Source organism: Triturus cristatus, chromosome 8 (genome assembly GCF_964204655.1).
Source record: "Triturus cristatus chromosome 8, aTriCri1.1, whole genome shotgun sequence".
NCBI classification, from domain to species: domain Eukaryota; kingdom Metazoa; phylum Chordata; class Amphibia; order Caudata; family Salamandridae; genus Triturus; species Triturus cristatus.
Window position 1 is genome coordinate 693,707,009 of NC_140591.1, and position 17,288 is coordinate 693,724,296.

At 44.2% G+C, this 17,288-nt stretch overlaps 1 protein-coding gene and 1 long non-coding RNA gene across 2 annotated transcripts in view; one reads left to right on the forward strand and one right to left on the reverse strand.

The window, feature by feature from the left end:
* Positions 1-983: 983 nt before the first annotated feature.
* Positions 984-7,957, reverse strand: LOC146802550 (uncharacterized). Its single transcript, XR_014967771.1, has 2 exons — positions 5,910-7,957; positions 984-5,802 (listed from the first exon to the last, which is right to left on the reverse strand). It is a non-coding gene; the product is annotated as an uncharacterized LOC146802550 (long non-coding RNA).
* Positions 7,958-14,624: 6,667 nt separating this feature from the next.
* RMP64 (ribonuclease MRP subunit p64) overlaps positions 14,625-17,288 on the forward strand; it is a 112,099-nt gene continuing 109,435 nt past the window's right edge. Inside the window, exon 1 of the mRNA XM_085622101.1 lies at positions 14,625-14,820. Within this exon, the coding sequence (XP_085478227.1) occupies positions 14,721-14,820 (100 nt within the window). The 5' untranslated portion in view covers positions 14,625-14,720. The remainder of the gene's footprint in view (positions 14,821-17,288) is intronic.

The following is a 17,288-nucleotide window of genomic DNA, read 5'->3' on the forward strand; positions in this document are numbered from 1 at the left end:
TTGTAGGTTGCGAAGTGGTCAATGTGTTTCGAACTTGTGACTTTTTTTCACGGGTCTCCTCAGGATTCAGAACTGGTACACACTTGGATTCATCAATCAGTATGCCATGTATTCATGCACAGCCTTCTTCACTTATCCGATCACCAGACATATTTCACAAAGACCAGTCAATCCACATCGGCTCTCTAACCCGTTGATGCAGTAACATCCGCAACCCAATTTCGTGGCTTCAGTTGTAATTTTCAGCACGAGCAAGGCTTGATTCCGAAACTAAGTTAACTGCTGCAAAGCACCAGAAATGGAAGGGCACTAACCTAGTGCCCTTGTAAAGTCAGAGAAACACCACTACTGTTAACTGCTGCAAGTAGTTAAAATACCTAAAACACTCCTAAAACGATTTATAAGCAACAGTTGTGCCATCCATAGTGTTAAGACCTGCATCCTTGGCGTGGATTTCCCTGACTTTTTGCCTCTACTTCCTGTGTTTTTGATGCTGTGCTGGATTTCGTTTTTACTGGCTTATATGCTTTGGGCACTTTGCCACTGCTGATCAGTGTCAAAGTACAAGTGCTTCCTGTGTATATTGATATTGTGATTGGTTCTCCCTGATTGGCATATCTGTTTTACCAGTAGGTCCCTAGTAAAGTGCACTAAGTGTGCCAGGGCGGGTAAATCAAATGCTACTAGTGGGCTTGCAGCACTGATTGTGCCACCCACATGAGTAGCCTTGAAAATATGTCTCAGGCCTGCCACCGCATTGCCTGCGCGCAGTTTGTTAACTGCCATGTCGACCTGGCCAGTGACCCACTTGCCAGGCCTTACCCTTCTCTTTTCTTACACATAGGACACCCCTATGGTAGGCCCAAGGTACCCCCCTGGGAAGGGTTGTAGAAAATAGACCTCAGCTAGGCCTACCAGTGCAAGGGGTTCGCCCTTCTCTGCACAGAGTCCTCAGACTATGAGAAAGAAGTTGGCACAGAAACTGAAATAGAAAATACATAGTTTATTAAACCTCAGGAGGTGGAACCACATTCACCCAGCACCCTGTGGTGCTGAATGAAGGTAGCACCCAGAGTAGAAGAACCATGGGTCTTTTATACCCACACAGGGGCTCAGGAAAAGGACGATGCAAGCATACATGAGAAGAGTTACATACATAGATGGTCATACAGAAATGCACCGTAAATAGTATAGGAGGAGCTAGCAGTTGCTGACTCTGGTAGAAACAACCTGATAGTTACAGACTAAAAACAGATGCATGGACAGTTAGATATTCCTGCGCATGTGCAGGGTAGCAGAGTCTAAGTATAGCCAGTCCTTTAAACAGAGCACAAGAGAAGACAAAATGGCTGCCAGAAATACAAAATGGATTCCACAAAATGTACAGGATAGCCTGTAAATACCAGATGGATTCTGCTAACGCTAATTTAATCGCAGCCAATTTACGACAGACGACCCTTTTAGCGTTAGCTGAAGACATCTCCCATAATCCAGTAGGAAAAATGAAAAATATGCATATTAATTTTTAATAAAATTTTTTTTTCTTTTCATAAATTTCCTAATTCATTGCTAGGTGGGCATTTCTCATTCTAAATATTGTTAAGCGGGTATGTATGAGGTATAAACAGAAGTACAAAGGGAACAGAGAATTGGGTCATACAGATAGCAGGAGAGAGTAATTACTATTATCAGAAACAGAATTATTAGCTTTCTAGTCCTTAGCAAATCCTAGAACCATCCAGTAAAAACATTTTCAAGGTTCCCATGCATTTCAGTTACCATCAATTTCAATATCAAAGTATCCAACAGTACATATCTAATAAAAACATTTTCGCTAGACTTTTCCAGTGTTTCCTTTATGAGGGCTAGAGTATCTATCATTATACCCAATACAAACATTAAAGCAGTCAGACATATTATTTACAAAAATGATCCTGGATCCAGGGGACCAGGAGGACCATGAGAATTTGGACGAAGAGCTGCAAAGGGTTGCTCCTCCTCAAAAATGGGACGATCAATGGGGTACATTTTCAACAAAAAGAAAAAGAAGTCCTTGGGAAATTAAAGCCGCTGTACAACCAACCAGAGGGGAGTCTTCTCCCTGTGTCCGTTTGAGCCTCACAGGCAGGCTCTTGTTGTTCCCACGGTGGAGCTGCACAACTCGCAACTCAGGAATCATGGCCTAGTTTCAAGGGAAAAGTTTCTTCTTTCAGGATAGGGCAATCACCCACCAGGGCAAATGCGCTCAGCGATCCTGTCCAGTGTCTCAGGCAGTGCACCAGTTTTCTTCATTTCAATCTAACAGGCACCAGAGACACAGCACCTGTACCCTGAACTCAAGTCCTTCCCTAACTCCTGTATTGCTCTGCTGGCATACTGCTCTTTCGTTGGGGCCATGGATTGCATTCAGTGTGCCCAGGTATCTCCTTTACAGCCACTTTGGGACCAGGATTCAGAGGCCTGATGCTAGGATCTCTGAAGCAACCCTTGTTTCAAAGGGGGTTACCTCAAGCAAAAACCTTCTTCCCTTCCTGGTCGGTCTGTGACTCTCAGCTGGGCATCAAAAGCTTGATCCACGATTTCTCCTTTCTGATTTGTGACCCCGTCTTTCGCCCAAGATAGTAGCAGGGGTACGCTCATCACAATGCTTCCGGCCTTCTACCTTCACTGAGGTCCTGGTTGCCAGCAGTGCCTGTGCAGGTTACCTTCACTTTGACTTCAAGCTGGACTGGTGCTGACTCCTCAAGCTGGATCTGATGTCCGCGCCCCTCTGGCAATGGTTGTAAAGCAGCAAATATCTATTGGTGGACAGAACAAAAGGTCTTTAGACAAGGCACAAAAATAATCTATCAACAGAGAGGATAGTCTCAGAATACTTCCTAGTCCAGGGACGCCCCATATATTAACAAGGCACCCTGGAACCACTTTCATATATGTGAGAGTAAATAAAACAACAGTCTGGACCTATTGGCAAGTATAAAAACTCTTTAGTGAACTGACAAGAGTAATACGTCACCCAATGCCAAGCAGTCAAGGAAGTCTGTGTTCATTTCTAAAGACCCTCAAGAAAAAGGAAATGTTATACACGTTTTACTCCTAAACATTGCATTATTTGTACAGGACTGCAGACACTTCTAAAATGATTTTTCTTAATTAAAGCACCTATATTGTATACTCAGGACCATGCTCTCATGTTATAGGAGCAACAGGAAAATCTAACACTGCTAATTTAACAGGGATTCCTATTACATACAGAACTAAAAAACTTCAACATAATGGGTACATGTTCTCCAGCGGAACATCTTGTGACTAACAGACTCCTGTAAAACAATATTTTCCTCAAAAATGTTTGCTAAGGATCACATAGACCTCTTCCCTGCATTCTACATTTTCACAATCCAAACTATGCAACATTAGTTCTAGTAAGGACTGTCAGTTTATTTACACAGACTAGCTAATAAAACTAGCAATGCCCTTGCAAAACTGTATGTAGCATGAGAATAACAAACAATAGTGGTGTTGTCACCTGAGAATTTTTAAACAAAAACTACCCACAGCTAGTTCCCCTTAAAGATCAAATAAGGAAGCAGCAACCTAGACTACTCATCCTCTCATAATTCCATCAGAGAGGATGGGTAGTAACATAGCAAAATATATTTATTCGTTTTATTAATGCTAATAATGTTTAAAACAGTATTACTGAATAGCCAATTTAATGTCTCATGGTTATTTCACAGACAGTTTAGACAGGCTCAAAAAAAAGTAAGAAAAAGAGAGAGAACACATAAATTTGCCTACCCTTAATTTGTAGAGGAGCTAGCCTCCACTCCCCAGTTTTGACAGTAAGAAACCTGTACCAGGTTTCATTCTGTCAACACTATCAACCCCAATTTGTAGCAACTGGGCATAAACAAACTCTGAGGAGCGAAATAGCACATTTCAGCTAGCCAAAGAACATATTCCTTTAGCAAATGTACTAGTGCAACATGAGGCCGCATGAAGTCAAACTGAATCCCATTGCTTCCTGAATTCAACCCTAAAAACATTTATACTATATATATATGGCAGAGCCATTGTCTTTTAAAGAGAGGTCACATATACTATGTTCATGGAGTGCACACAAAAACTTGCTTTTACCAAAAAAAAAAAAAAAGGGTAAGCAAAAACCTCTTTCTTCCCCTGCCATTTCGTCTTTCAAATGTCGAAATGTCAAAGCAACGTTGTGCTGAGCCCTACAGGCTTCTAAATGTAGGACTTTGACCTATAACCTATGCAGCTGTTCCCCAGCATGCATGCAAGGTTTTCATGTGGTGCTTCCAAGTCAAAGTGACCCTAAAGACCGAAGACAGAGCAGCAAAACCCACTCTGTGTGTCTACCAGCAATTTCAGAGGTAAGCTTAATAACTTCTGCCAATTTTTGTGCATTGATATGTATAAGCAGTGTGCCAAGCGTTTGTCTAGCAGTATAGATGGTCTATGCTTACATATGTGCATTTACTGGGGCGTAAGGCAGTTTAAAAACTGATCTGACTGGAGAAAACTCATTTAAATAGTGAATTTTTACTCAATTTCGACTTTGATTTTCAGGGCACTTAAAAATTAACATCCTACAATGTTTTTGCATAATAGTCATCCCCAGAATGTCCTCTACATATCCCAGAGATGTGGCATCAAAAATGTATAATGTATACCCTTATAAAAATGAGTTTTGTACGCCTGGGTAAAGTGACATTTTCACATGTAATTGACCCCCTATTGCTGTATAGCACGGCTTAAATGCAATTTGGATGCTAGGAGGTCACAGTATCATTATTAGGCATTATAAATAGTAAAAAACGAATTTGTTTTTGCACCTATTTGAAATAACATTTTTTTTTATATAATCAAAATTTATTTTTTTTGTTAATAAATCTAATCATTTTGATGAGTCTACATATGAAAAGCGAGCTGCATCCCTTGCCTATTATATTGAAACACATTAATTCTTAGCCCTAAGCACAGAAGCTTATCTTGAAACATCTTAAGTCTGCGCCACTTTTAAATGAAGGACAGCCATTATTATTGAACATCAAAAACCACTCTTATCCTTATTTTAAAAAAAAGGCATTAAGAAAAGAAATCCCTACTGTCAATCTGCAAAAATAATGAAACTACATTTCTAACTTTGGAAACAGCAGTCTGAAATGCAGAATTTTACTCCGTGTTTTTGACTTCAACTATTCTCTGTAGCCGGAGTCCGAGATAGAAATGGTCTTGTTGACACAGCTGTTTAACACGTAAAGGTGTCGAAATTCACACGCCTTGCAAATCAACCCTTCAAGCCAACACAATTCTGTCGTGCTGTATAATGTGAATGCCTTTGAATACCCTATACAAAAGATAAATGCTGTGACATTTTGTATCTGAATTTAGTCTATTGTAAAACACACAATTTCGTTTTTCTCTTTACACAGGTCATCTTAATTTTAACTTTCTAAAGGTAAAACTCTTATCCGATAATCCATGTTAATTTTGCGCCACAATTTCCACTGAGAAAATTAATTCTCAATTGGAAAATCGTTTTTATATAGGCATATAGCCCTTAAAATTTCAAGCAAGAGCATCATTTTACTTTTTGTGTAGGATTAATGCAACAGTTTTTAAAACAAATAAAAACAGTTTTCTATGGAAAGTCTAACTGGTCTTTGCACAAAATAGGGCCGAGGAAGGCTCCTTGGGTTTCGTTCCTCAGCTGCCCTGTCTCATCAGAGAAGCTAAACCTCAGCGCAGAACCGGGCCACAGCGAGTGCTCCTAGCCCCCACCTTTCTCCAAGGCTGTCCTGCTGCAAGCATTACACATTTTCATGTCAGTGAAGCTTTCTAAGCAGTGATTTCACCTCCTGGTTCACCCCTCTATTTTTAGCCCCCACCTTACAAGCTGCAAGGTCAAAATCTGCCTTGCACAGCCCTGAAGCTGTCAAAGACAAAAAGCCTTCCTAATGTTATCTAAACTGCAATAATTTGCCCTATGGAAACATTTATTTTAATATACAATTTCTTTTCAAGGGTCATAAATTTAGGTTCAATTCTCAGATTAGCAGGTTCAGCTTAAATTAGAACCTACAACCCTGTGGACCCAGCACATTGGCTCACTGAACCACCAAGAACACAAAGCTGCATAGGAACAATTTGCAAATTCGAAATACCCACAATTTTTTCAAGCTAAACTTTTAACGGGTCCCTAATTACTCTTCATTAATACTTTTGTACATTAAGGGTGTCATCAAATCACAGGGGTTGCTCTTTCTCTTGCTACACCCCTCTCAATTTCCTTTTGCGACTTATTGATGGTGATGAGACCAAATTAAATTTACTCCTTAACAATTTCAGTTCTCAGAATTCTTTCACATATTCACAGTCATTCAATCACATGCTTTTTCCAGTGCTAGCAACATCCAAAACACAATTTACCACACCATAACATGTAAACACACATTTAACCCACAGATCAACACTTAAGACAGAAACAAAAGACAGCCCACAGACTGTACTTAAACCAAACCATTTGTAAATACTAGTTGCAAGTCATATTCACCAGATTTGGCTGGCAGAACACCAAAAAATAAAAACGCTCTGCATCTCATCACTTATGAATGTTACTAAGTGCACAGACCAGGATCCTTTTATGTACATATTTAGTTCCTCGGGGTACTAGTCACCACTTACAAGTATTTTTATTCCATAATGCGCTGTACATTATAGAAGAAAGACCATACTTAATATACATATCCCTATTAGGCGTCCCCTCCGGGGGGGGGGGCCAGTTGTGCTTCATCAAGTCTCATTTCGGTACCATTCCAAAAGCAACACATCTTTTGAAGTGTGCTAAAGACAGATATGCCAACAATAGTGCAGAATATGCAATATTATAATCAAAGTAGCACTTAAGGTACCTTTAGTACGATGTGCCGTTCAAATCAATTCAGTTAGAGAAAATTCTCCTCATTACCTGCCTATGTGAATTGCAAGTCACATATGTCAAAACAAACCAAGTTGGCCAACACAAAATATACCATACTCAAAGCCACAGTAAGCGTTACTAAACTACCTTACCAATCACAGGCATCAAAACCAACAGCAAGCGCCGCAGACACTTACCAATCACTTGGTGTTCAGATTCATCCTGCCAAGTTCTAAAATCGACCAAATGGTCACTGCACGGTGAATCAACAGAAGAGATCTCAGTCGAGGACCGGTGCCACCTGGATGGTCAGATCAGAAAGAAAGGAAAAGTCGCAGTGGATGCCAAGACTCTGGTCTTATCGGGCAGTGATCACGTCCAGAGCGAGATTCCAATCCTTCGTCGCGACCAATCCTTTGGGCATCCGAGTCACCGATGAGCCCCAAGTTGAGGCGCCAATTGTAGAAAATAGACCTCAGCTAGGCCTACCAGTGCAAGGGGTTCGCCCTTCTCTGCACAGAGTCCTCAGACTATTAGAAAGAAGTTGGCACAGAAACTGAAATAGAAAATACATAGTTTATTAAACCTCAGGAGGTGGAACCACATTCACCCAGCACCCTGTGGTGCTGAATGAAGGTAGCACCCAGAGTAGAAGAACCATGGGTCTTTTATACCCACACAGGGGCTCAGGAAAAGGACGATGCAAGCATACATGAGAAGAGTTACATACATAGATGGTCATACAGAAATGCACCGTAAATAGTATAGGAGGAGCTAGCAGTTGCTGACTCTGGTAGAAACAACCTGATAGTTACAGACTAAAAACAGATGCATGGACAGTTAGATATTCCTGCGCATGTGCAGGGTAGCAGAGTCTAAGTATAGCCAGTCCTTTAAACAGAGCACAAGGGAAGACAAAATGGCTGCCAGAAATACAAAATGGATTCCACAAAATGTACAGGATAGCCTGTAAATACCAGATGGATTCTGCTAACGCTAATTTAATCGCAGCCAATTTACGACAGGGTGCAGTGCAGTGCCGGCTCGCCGAGGGAGTGGTGCGGGGCGGTGAGGCTGGGGAGGGGCAGGGTGGAGGGTAGTAAACTCCGGCATACGGAGGTAAGTAAATAAATAAATATATAAAACAATATACATTGCGTATGCTGCATCGCTGAGTTGGCGATGCAGCTCGGGGAATGTAAATTGTTTTATATATTTATTTATTTACTCAACTCCGTATCTCTGTATGCTGGAGTTTACTACCCCCCACCCTGCCCCTCCCCGCCCCACACCACTCCCTCAGCGAGCCGCCACTGGTGCAGTTTATGTGAAAGGTAGGACATGTACTGGTGTGTGTAACATGTTCTGATACTGAAATACTGCCAATTTCGTTTTTCACTATTGAAAGGCTACCTTGCCTATAGGACGGAATGGGGACTGCTTTGTAACATTTTACAAGCATATTTTCCCATAGGGATAAGATGGAAAAATTGAGTTTGGTACCCCTGAACTCAGAATTAAATAACATATTTTAGAAAAGATTGTTTTTAAATTGTGTGTTTGAAAATACAACTTTTAGAAAGTGGCTATTTTCTTATTCAACCTTCCTGTGTGCCTCTGCCTGTTTGTAGATGGACTGTCTGGTTTTGGAGTGACAGGGGCTGGGGAGTTGCAGTGGCTCCAGGAGCCTGGATGAGTCAGCACTAGGCTGAATAGGCCTGATCTGCATTTGGAGTGGTGGGAGGAGTAGCACCTGTACCTGAATAGGGCTGTGCCTGCCTTTCACAATGCTGGCTCTGCCCCCTGTGGTGTGTCTGGGACCAAGGCCCACACTAACAAAGGAAGTTGTAGTGCACGTGCAGTGTGGCCCCAGAACTGGTTTGAACTGGGCTCAGAGCCCCTTGCACAAAGAGAACAAAGACATTTTGTGGTATAAGTATCAGACCCAAAACCCCAGACTTTATATCATTCCTGGAATTCAAGAGGAACCTTTGCCAAGAAAAAGAGCTGGAGAGACTGAGGAGAAGTACTGCCTTTGATGTGCGTCTGGGGTGGGCCTGCAGTTGCAGTTTCTGCCAAGGAAAAGAGAAGGACTTTGATGTGTGCTGTGTCTCCTGCTTGAAGGAGATCTCCAAGGGCCTGAAGTGAGCTGGCCGCCTGTTAAGAAGTCTCAGGGACACAAAGACTTCACCCTCAGCTCCCCTGAACTCTGCTGTTGTGGGTTCTGACCTGCCTTGAGGTGCCTGTGCCAGTTTTGGGCCTCTGGAGGTTGCTACTGCTGTTTGGGAGCTGGAAGAGAGAAACTGAAAGGACTACAGAAATCGAAGCATCGCTCTTCTTACGGCTGTTTTTACAACGCATCTTCACAGCGCAAGGAGGATTTCGACGCATCGTTGCGCCACTGCGAAAACCGTCACAGCGCCTGTCGTCGCTGCAAGAATCGATGCATTGAGGGATCGCGGCTGAAGAAGATCAACGCAGCGCCTTGCACTGCCACCGCATCGATCGCTGACGCATCCCGAAGATCCACGCATCGTACCTGTGCGACACGCTTTCCCGACGCATCACCTGCGGACGGGAACCGGCACGAAGAATCGACGCATCACTCCCCATACAGACCGGAATCAACGCAACCCTTCCTCTGCGTGCAGCGGGACTGTTGCATCGCCTCCTCAGGGTCTCAGGAGTGTTGCATCTCTTTGTCTTGTGATGCTGCGGCTGATTGGCTTGGTGAACTTTGACGCATCTACAGGTACTTTGGTGAAAAGTCACGAATCCATAGTTTTCTTTGGTACAAGTTCTTGAAACCTTTTTAAAAGTCATATTTTTAACTGTGTATGTTGGATTTTTGTCTTGTTTAGTTTAGATAAAGATACTTTATTTTTCTAAACTGGTGTGGTGTCCTTTTGTGGTGTTTCACTGGGTTACTGTGAGTGTTGGTACAAATACTTTACACATTGCCTTTTGGATAAGCCTGGCTGCTCATGCCAAGCTACCAAGGGGGGGAGCAGGGGTTATCTAGAGTGTGTATCCCCCTTACCCTGACTAGAAGCAAGGGTCCCTATTTGGACAAAGGTACCTACCTCTGCCAACTAGAGACCCTCATTTCTAACATATGGTTTCACCATTAATTTTTACCACGCATGCCGTGGTGCAAAGCTGTTTCTGTGATATCGATTGATGGAGCTAAATCTGTTTGCCTATTTCAGTATTACATATGCAGCACAAATGGTGCAATTCATAAGCATTTGTGCTGTGTATTTTTGCACCAATGTAAAGTTTCCTTGGTCGACCCGAGGAGTTACTAAAAGTAATCTACATGAGATAGGGGCAAGTTGTAAACCATTTTGTATATGTTAACAAAGTAAAGCGCATTCAGACATCGCCAGAGAGAATGTCATATTGTTATACAAGCAATAAATGATATGCCTAGTTATGGTGCATGTTTTAAGCCATCAGAACATCCTATTTTTAGGCTCTTGACACCAATGGCTTGTTGATTATTGCATTAACTGGGTTACTGAAACCCTTGAGTAAGTGGTTCATTAGATGTAAAAAGAACACGGTTCTCAGCCACTTACTACCAAATTTATCTTTTCTCAATGGAACGTGCGGATTTGTGTGCTCTGGGCACAATTGCCATTTGCACAGGTGATTCTTCATCTGTTTATGTGCAGTTATTAATTGGAAGGCAAAATAATTGTGTGCCAGTGAAAAATATTTTGGTGCCAAGGTTATTTTACAACCGTGGTCCAAATGATGCCGAACCTATTTTAATATACAATATTTTTCATTCTTGATGTATTAGGTACGTAGCAGGGTCGGGGAAAAATTAAAAATAAGGCAGGTGTCACACACTTACTAGATCAGCTGGCTGCATGCATTCACTCAGCTGCTGTTGAAGTCGGGCTGTCTCGAATCAGGAGGCACGCTGGGCCGTGAGAGGAGCTCTCAGAACTTGTGGCTATTGGCTGCACTGTGCAGCAGTTTGGAGAGAGGCCTGCCTGCCCAGGTATTTGAAGATCACCACCAGCTGCCAGGCGACAGGAATTCCAGGGGGCCCGGGCAGGGAGGAAGTTGAACAGGGGACATGCTGCCACAGCCTCGGACATCCGTTAGTGAACAGGCCAGTGTTCCAAGGGCACAAAAAGACTGGGAGCTCAAAACACCAGCAGAAAAACAATTAGTTATGCCAGCTTTCACCAGCCTTAGTACACTAACAGGGCCCCAGGCTTTTTGCTGGCAATGAATCGATGCAAAGGAGCATCAGTGGACAGGGAAGTCTCTCTGTTCCACGAGGGACCGGGGTCCAAGCTTCTACGATGTGAGATGCACTGACACAGATTTCAGCTGCCTCGTTGCGCTAAGCTTCATAATTATAGTCAGCTGAATCGCGGACACTCCGGCAGACAGTCTAGGTCACATCCCTGCAGGCTGTGGTATTTTGAATACACACTCACTGACAACTTATAGTATCAAAATAAAAATAATTAATTATAGCTGAGCGTCCGACTGCCCGTGGTCTGGCGCGCCGCACACCCGATTCCTCAAGATAGTTGCACCAGTATGGCTAGTCTTTAAAAATCAAATAACAGATATGGCACAAGTTTACCTTAACATACAAGGTCAAAGGTACCCCTTAAAAAGTAATTTGTGTGGTCTGGGAGAAAAAGGGAAATCAAAATGCAAACATATGTAAAGAACCTCCCACATTTACCAACAATTATTTTCTCAATGGCTAAATGTAGCTCGTGCGGGCTATCCCTTTGTTATAACAATGCATAAGTACAGCCTTAATTCTTTAATTCATATCTTTTAATTTTTGTTTTTAATCTTCTGTTATAATTTTATTGTACTAGTTATAAACATTTTTTTTCTATTTGTATTTTTTATAGTTTAAAAGTCAAAATCTTTCTGTGTTCTTATAGACAGTGCATAACATACATAATTCAACAAAAAAGACAATTTTCCTAACATGTAGAGATAAAGCATAATTGTGCAATATTAGACATACATTTTGTCATGTTAAAGTTTAACCCCTTCCATCATCACAAGTGAACTAACCTCACAGTCATCACGTCCCAATCATGCACATTCACACATCACATTCATAAAATTGCAGCTTAAATGGCTTGCACAAAATAACTAAATGGTGAGAGTCCTTCTTTGTTTTCCATGGTTATGGAGCCAGTTGGAAAATGATCAGGTCAGCGCATGTTTCAGTGGATTATTAAACTTGATTCCACCTTCATCAGGACCACTCAATTTCATTAAGTTAAAGCAGCGGAGGTTGTAAGGGGAATCAGTAGAGTAGAATCTAGTCAGTTTCGTATAGCCGATGGCAGGACCAGATGTCCAATATAGGTACCTCTAGGGTTATTGTCAGTTATTGAGCGTATTCACATATGTTGTGTGAATTCCAACTGAAGTGTTTTGCTTTCTTATAAAAATTGCACCGCTCTTGTAATAGAATGGCTCCCTCATTTATGATTACTGTCCACTTTTGAGAAAATAGGCCATTATTTCCTTCCGAGCAGGCGGGTCGGGAGCTACACGGAAATCAAGAAGTTTATGAAGACAAGCATTAAGTGCAATGAGGATAACTGGATTTACCACAGCAACTACATATTGAAATAATGTTGGTCAAGTGGGAGGTTCTTTACATATTTTTACAAGTTTACCTTAAGACAGCTTAACGGTGGTAGCTTTCTCTATTACTTACTTCTACAATGGAACAAAGGCGCCGCCGCAACAGGCGGGCCCCATGTAGGGCCAGACTGTAACAACTCCTCTTGGACTCCCAGGCCTGCACCTGTGAAAAAAATGCCATCACCCCTGGGTGATTCATGGTCATGTGCCACACACTGGACTGGAGAAGTGTGGCTCACTGGTTAGAGTAGGCAGACCTGGAAGCAGAGGTCAGCCCGGGACCAGGGTTTAATTCCTGGCTCGGCTGGGTCTTGAGTCCATAAATTGTCCATGGACTCGATAATTCTCGCTCCAGTGCATACTCGATTCATGGGTTCACACTCTGCGACTCTGGGCAATAGCTTGCTTAATCTCCACAATGGCCCCTCGCGGCGGGATGCCTGGCTTTCACCTTGTGGATGCCCTGCTGGGTTATCTCACAGGGGAATACCAGGACGGGTTCCCTAAGCAAGCGCTTAGAGACCGGTTGGTGATTTGCGCTATATAAATATCTGCACATTTACATTTACATTTACATATATCTGCACATTTACATTTACATTTACTCACTCTAGCAAGGGGGCAAACTCGGACTGGCCTCAGCTCAGTCACTGGTGGGCTCAGGCTCATGACGTGGTTGGGGACTTATATGGCAATCAATACTGAGCAAGTTCACCAAAACAGTTAGTCAGCCGTGGCTAGCACTGGGTCCGCGATTTGAGCCTCATCCACACCGCCGTGGTGCGAGCAGCAAAGAGAACCTGCGCTGCCATTCATTGGCCTATACACTGACACAAGTGCAGCCAAAACCTCTTAAAATGCCGCTCGCTCGCACCGCTGCTAGCAACGCATACAACACTGCAGGACTCACCCCGTGACTCACCCCCCACCTATTAAAACGTCTCTAGTCTTCAGGATTATATTGTAAGTGTCTAAGAAGTCGAGCAGCTCATGAGCACTTCCCTGAAACCTAACGGGCATAGCGCGCAACACACACTACCACTCAGTCATAGTGCATTACAGCAGCACTGGCTTGACAGCTTAGGAGGCGCTATAATGCGTGACTTAGCATTTCAGTGCGGTGATGGGGACCACCACACTGAAATGCGTTAGTCTAACACCTGATGCGTGGTACTTTATGTTCTGCAGCTACTTTATTTACCCACTGAAATGTAGTAAACATAGACAGAGATGCCGTGTTAAACACGATTAAAGACATATTTACAAAGTGCTACTTAATAATCAGGTTCGAAGGTTCTACTTAATAATCAGGTCCAGAACTTTACAGAATGTTCTTACGTGAACAGAGGACCCGACCGATATTTTTCTCTGGGAAAGGTGGAATCCCTAGCGGAAAAGATGGAAACGACGGAACACCTGGCCTTGAATTGAAAAAGTTAAAATAAATACCAAAGGCACAATCCATACTTGTTTATGTAAACATAGCAGCCATCTTTGAACTTGCATGATTCGGGACCAAAACAGTAAGTAAATTATTAACGGACATGATTGTTTCTTTATTGAAGTCTAGAGGCTTTTTAAATTGTTAGTGCTCACCGACTGGCAATGAAACAAAACTGAAACAGTACAAGATTTCAGAAAAAAGAGACGAATAAATACTTGAACGTAAACATTGTATTCATTGCACAACTTGTTCGTGCACTGGATCTAACTTGATACGCCTTATTAAGCAGAAAACACTCAATCTGTACTCCCTCATCGGCGACTCCTTTTCTGCCACCCTCCTCGAGTCTCCGAAGTCTTAACGAACAGGAGTATAAAATGGATGTGCTATAACGTCATCAGCCAAAAGGCGTTTTATCGCGCCCACTGAGGAAAGTGAAAGCGACTGCGTTCTTTTAATTACGACCCTCAATAGGAATCCTCCTCCCACTCTGAAGACCTTATTCAGTATTAAAATGAATGATCGTCCAACACTGGCAAATTCAGAAACAGCCATGTCCTCTTTCTATGTGACTGAAACGAGTTAGGAGTAGGACCCAAACACTGCAGAAAAGCATGGCACATTGCGTGCCTTCGCCTTATCACAATAAACCCCGCCCTCACGAGGACACCACGCGGGGCAAGCAAGATGGATGCGCTTGTAGCGCAAGTTGAACCTTGGAATCGGGTGGAGGTTCCGAAACCCGCGATTCACTGCATAGTGACCGTGCCTTTGAGTGACGTCACAGGTACGGCGAGCCAGACTAACAGACTGATAGTTCACGTCACGTGCAAGAGTACTGTGTACTTCGTAGGCTTTCAATTTTTTAGGAATACTAAATATCATAATGAAATGATCACTGGAAGTGACAGACCACCACTTTTAACTTTATTTGCTTGATGTGAAATGAGTGGAAACGTTTGCAAGGCATATGGCTGCAAACGTCCCTAGAATGACTAAGGTTAAAATATAGCCTGTATTGTGTCTTTTGATTATACACAGATTACAGGGATTAGAGTGCAGAAAGTAAATATTCAATAATGAAAGTGCGATGTGATAGATTTGTCAGCGCGCAAATTTGTCTCAAATTCTATCCCATAGGGCTTGCCAACGTCTAGGACTGGGAACGGTGTAGTCCAGATACAAACTTTGTTGCTCCCAGACTGGAGCCCTCACTAGTTCTATTTACATATAGACTCGCGTGGATATGCTGAATCATTCTTTTAAGAATGACCGACAAGAATTGTCATTTCAAAACTTTATATTAAGAAAGAATTGGCAGATTTCAATAAACATACTGTGGTGTTGCGGTCTAGTCGACGGCACGCTAGGCGTGACGTCACCGGACTTCCGGCGGCGGCCATCTTAGGGTCGCATTAGCGCGCCGATTCGAATAGCAGAAGGAGCTCCGTGCCGGCGCTCCTGCTGGAGATGTGTATTTCGTGAATAAACCCCTCAACCTTTGCCAACTGTCTTGGTCATCTGTGGTGGGGCATTGTACACAGGGAAGAAAGGGGCAACATTACAATGGCGACGAGGAGGTGAAACGGCCCAGCGCTGCCTCCAGGGTGAGTGTCTCGTGGTCTGCCAGCCAACGACGCCCACAGGCACCACCCCTGACCAGCAGGAGCGCGGCAGTGTCGCGGAGAGAAGAGGAGAGAGCGCTACATTCCAGACGGGCCCCTCCTGAGCCGATTCCGGACCGCGACAACCCTACAGGGTGGAACCGCCCCAGGTAGAGTCCACGTGGAGAGGCGGTTGCACGCATCGTGGCGGGGGTCACAGGACGAAACGCGAGCGGCGGCACCACAGACCGCGACGACGACCCGGACGCAGGGAGCCCCGACAGCACCCAGGGGTCGAGAAGCTCGAGTCCACGACCGCGGCGAACGGAGGCAAGGAGGAAGATGAGTGCCACTTCGACGGGACTGCCGAACCCGATACCCTTCCTCACGAAAGCTGGGGTTCCAGATATGCCATGGGAGGATTGGAAGCCGTACTTCTTGAATTTCTTGTTCGCCTTGGAAGAAGAAAGTGGCGCTGAGTTCTCGAGCTCGCGCAGGAAGAGGATGCTGCTACACCATTTGGGCCCTGCAGGTCAGAGGGTTTACGACGATCTGGTGAAGGTGGTGCGGCCCGCGGTGGATGACAATGTGTTTCAACACGCGATCGACGACATGGATGCTCATTACCGCCCGACAGTGTGTGTAGCCGTCGACAGGTACAACTTCTACCACAGAGCGCAACAGAAAGGAGAGACGATTGACCAGTACGTAGCGGCGTTACAGAAGCTGGCCCTAACGTGCAAGTTCGGAGCCTTCCAGGAAGAGTTGATTAGGGACCAAATAGTAATGCACGCAGCGAATGCGTCCATTCAAGATAAGTTGTGGGCTAACGGAGACGAACCCCTCAAAACGGTGATAGCCATGGTGAAGAAGGCAGAAATGTCCAAGAGATGTGCGGAGACAGCGAAGAAGGACCGCTACCCTGAACAAACAGTGTGCAGGATAGAAGACCGAAAAGGCCACGAGAGACAGACGACGACGGAGCAGCACAGCACGCGACAACACAAGAAGCCCATGACCCGGGGCGCGAAACAGCAGACGCAGGGACAAGGGAGCACCAACGGGTGCTACAGATGCGGCAGCGAAAGGCACGCCGCCAACGACAAAGGGTGCCCAGCGTTCCGGGTCAAATGCACGTACTGCGGGCTGATGGGGCACTATGAGAGAGTGTGCCGAAGGAAGACGTCAAGGCAGCAGGTGAAGTACGTGGCGCAGGAGATGACCAAGGAGGAAGAGCAAGAAGGGCAAGAGGACGACGAAGAGATCCTGATGATAGATGACCAGGTCTTGGGGATCGACGGCGCGGTCGACAAGAAACCGAGGTGCGCCATGACCATAGGGGGCGTAGGAGTCACCATGGTCGCAGATTCAGGGTCCCCCTACACGATCATAAAGAGGAAGATATGGGAGGAGGACTTTGCACCTGTCACAACACACCGACTGCGCCCCGCGGACATCCACCCGGTGACATTCACAGGGGAACCCATACCCATGGTAGGGTATTGCCCTCTAACGTTCGAGTTCCAGGGCAGGACGTGTGAAGGAAAACTGTACGTGGCAGAAAAAGGACCATCAGTGTTGGGATGGAAAGATCAAGGGAAGCTGAAAATAAAGCTGAACCCAGGAGGCCGCATACAAGTGCTCATGATGG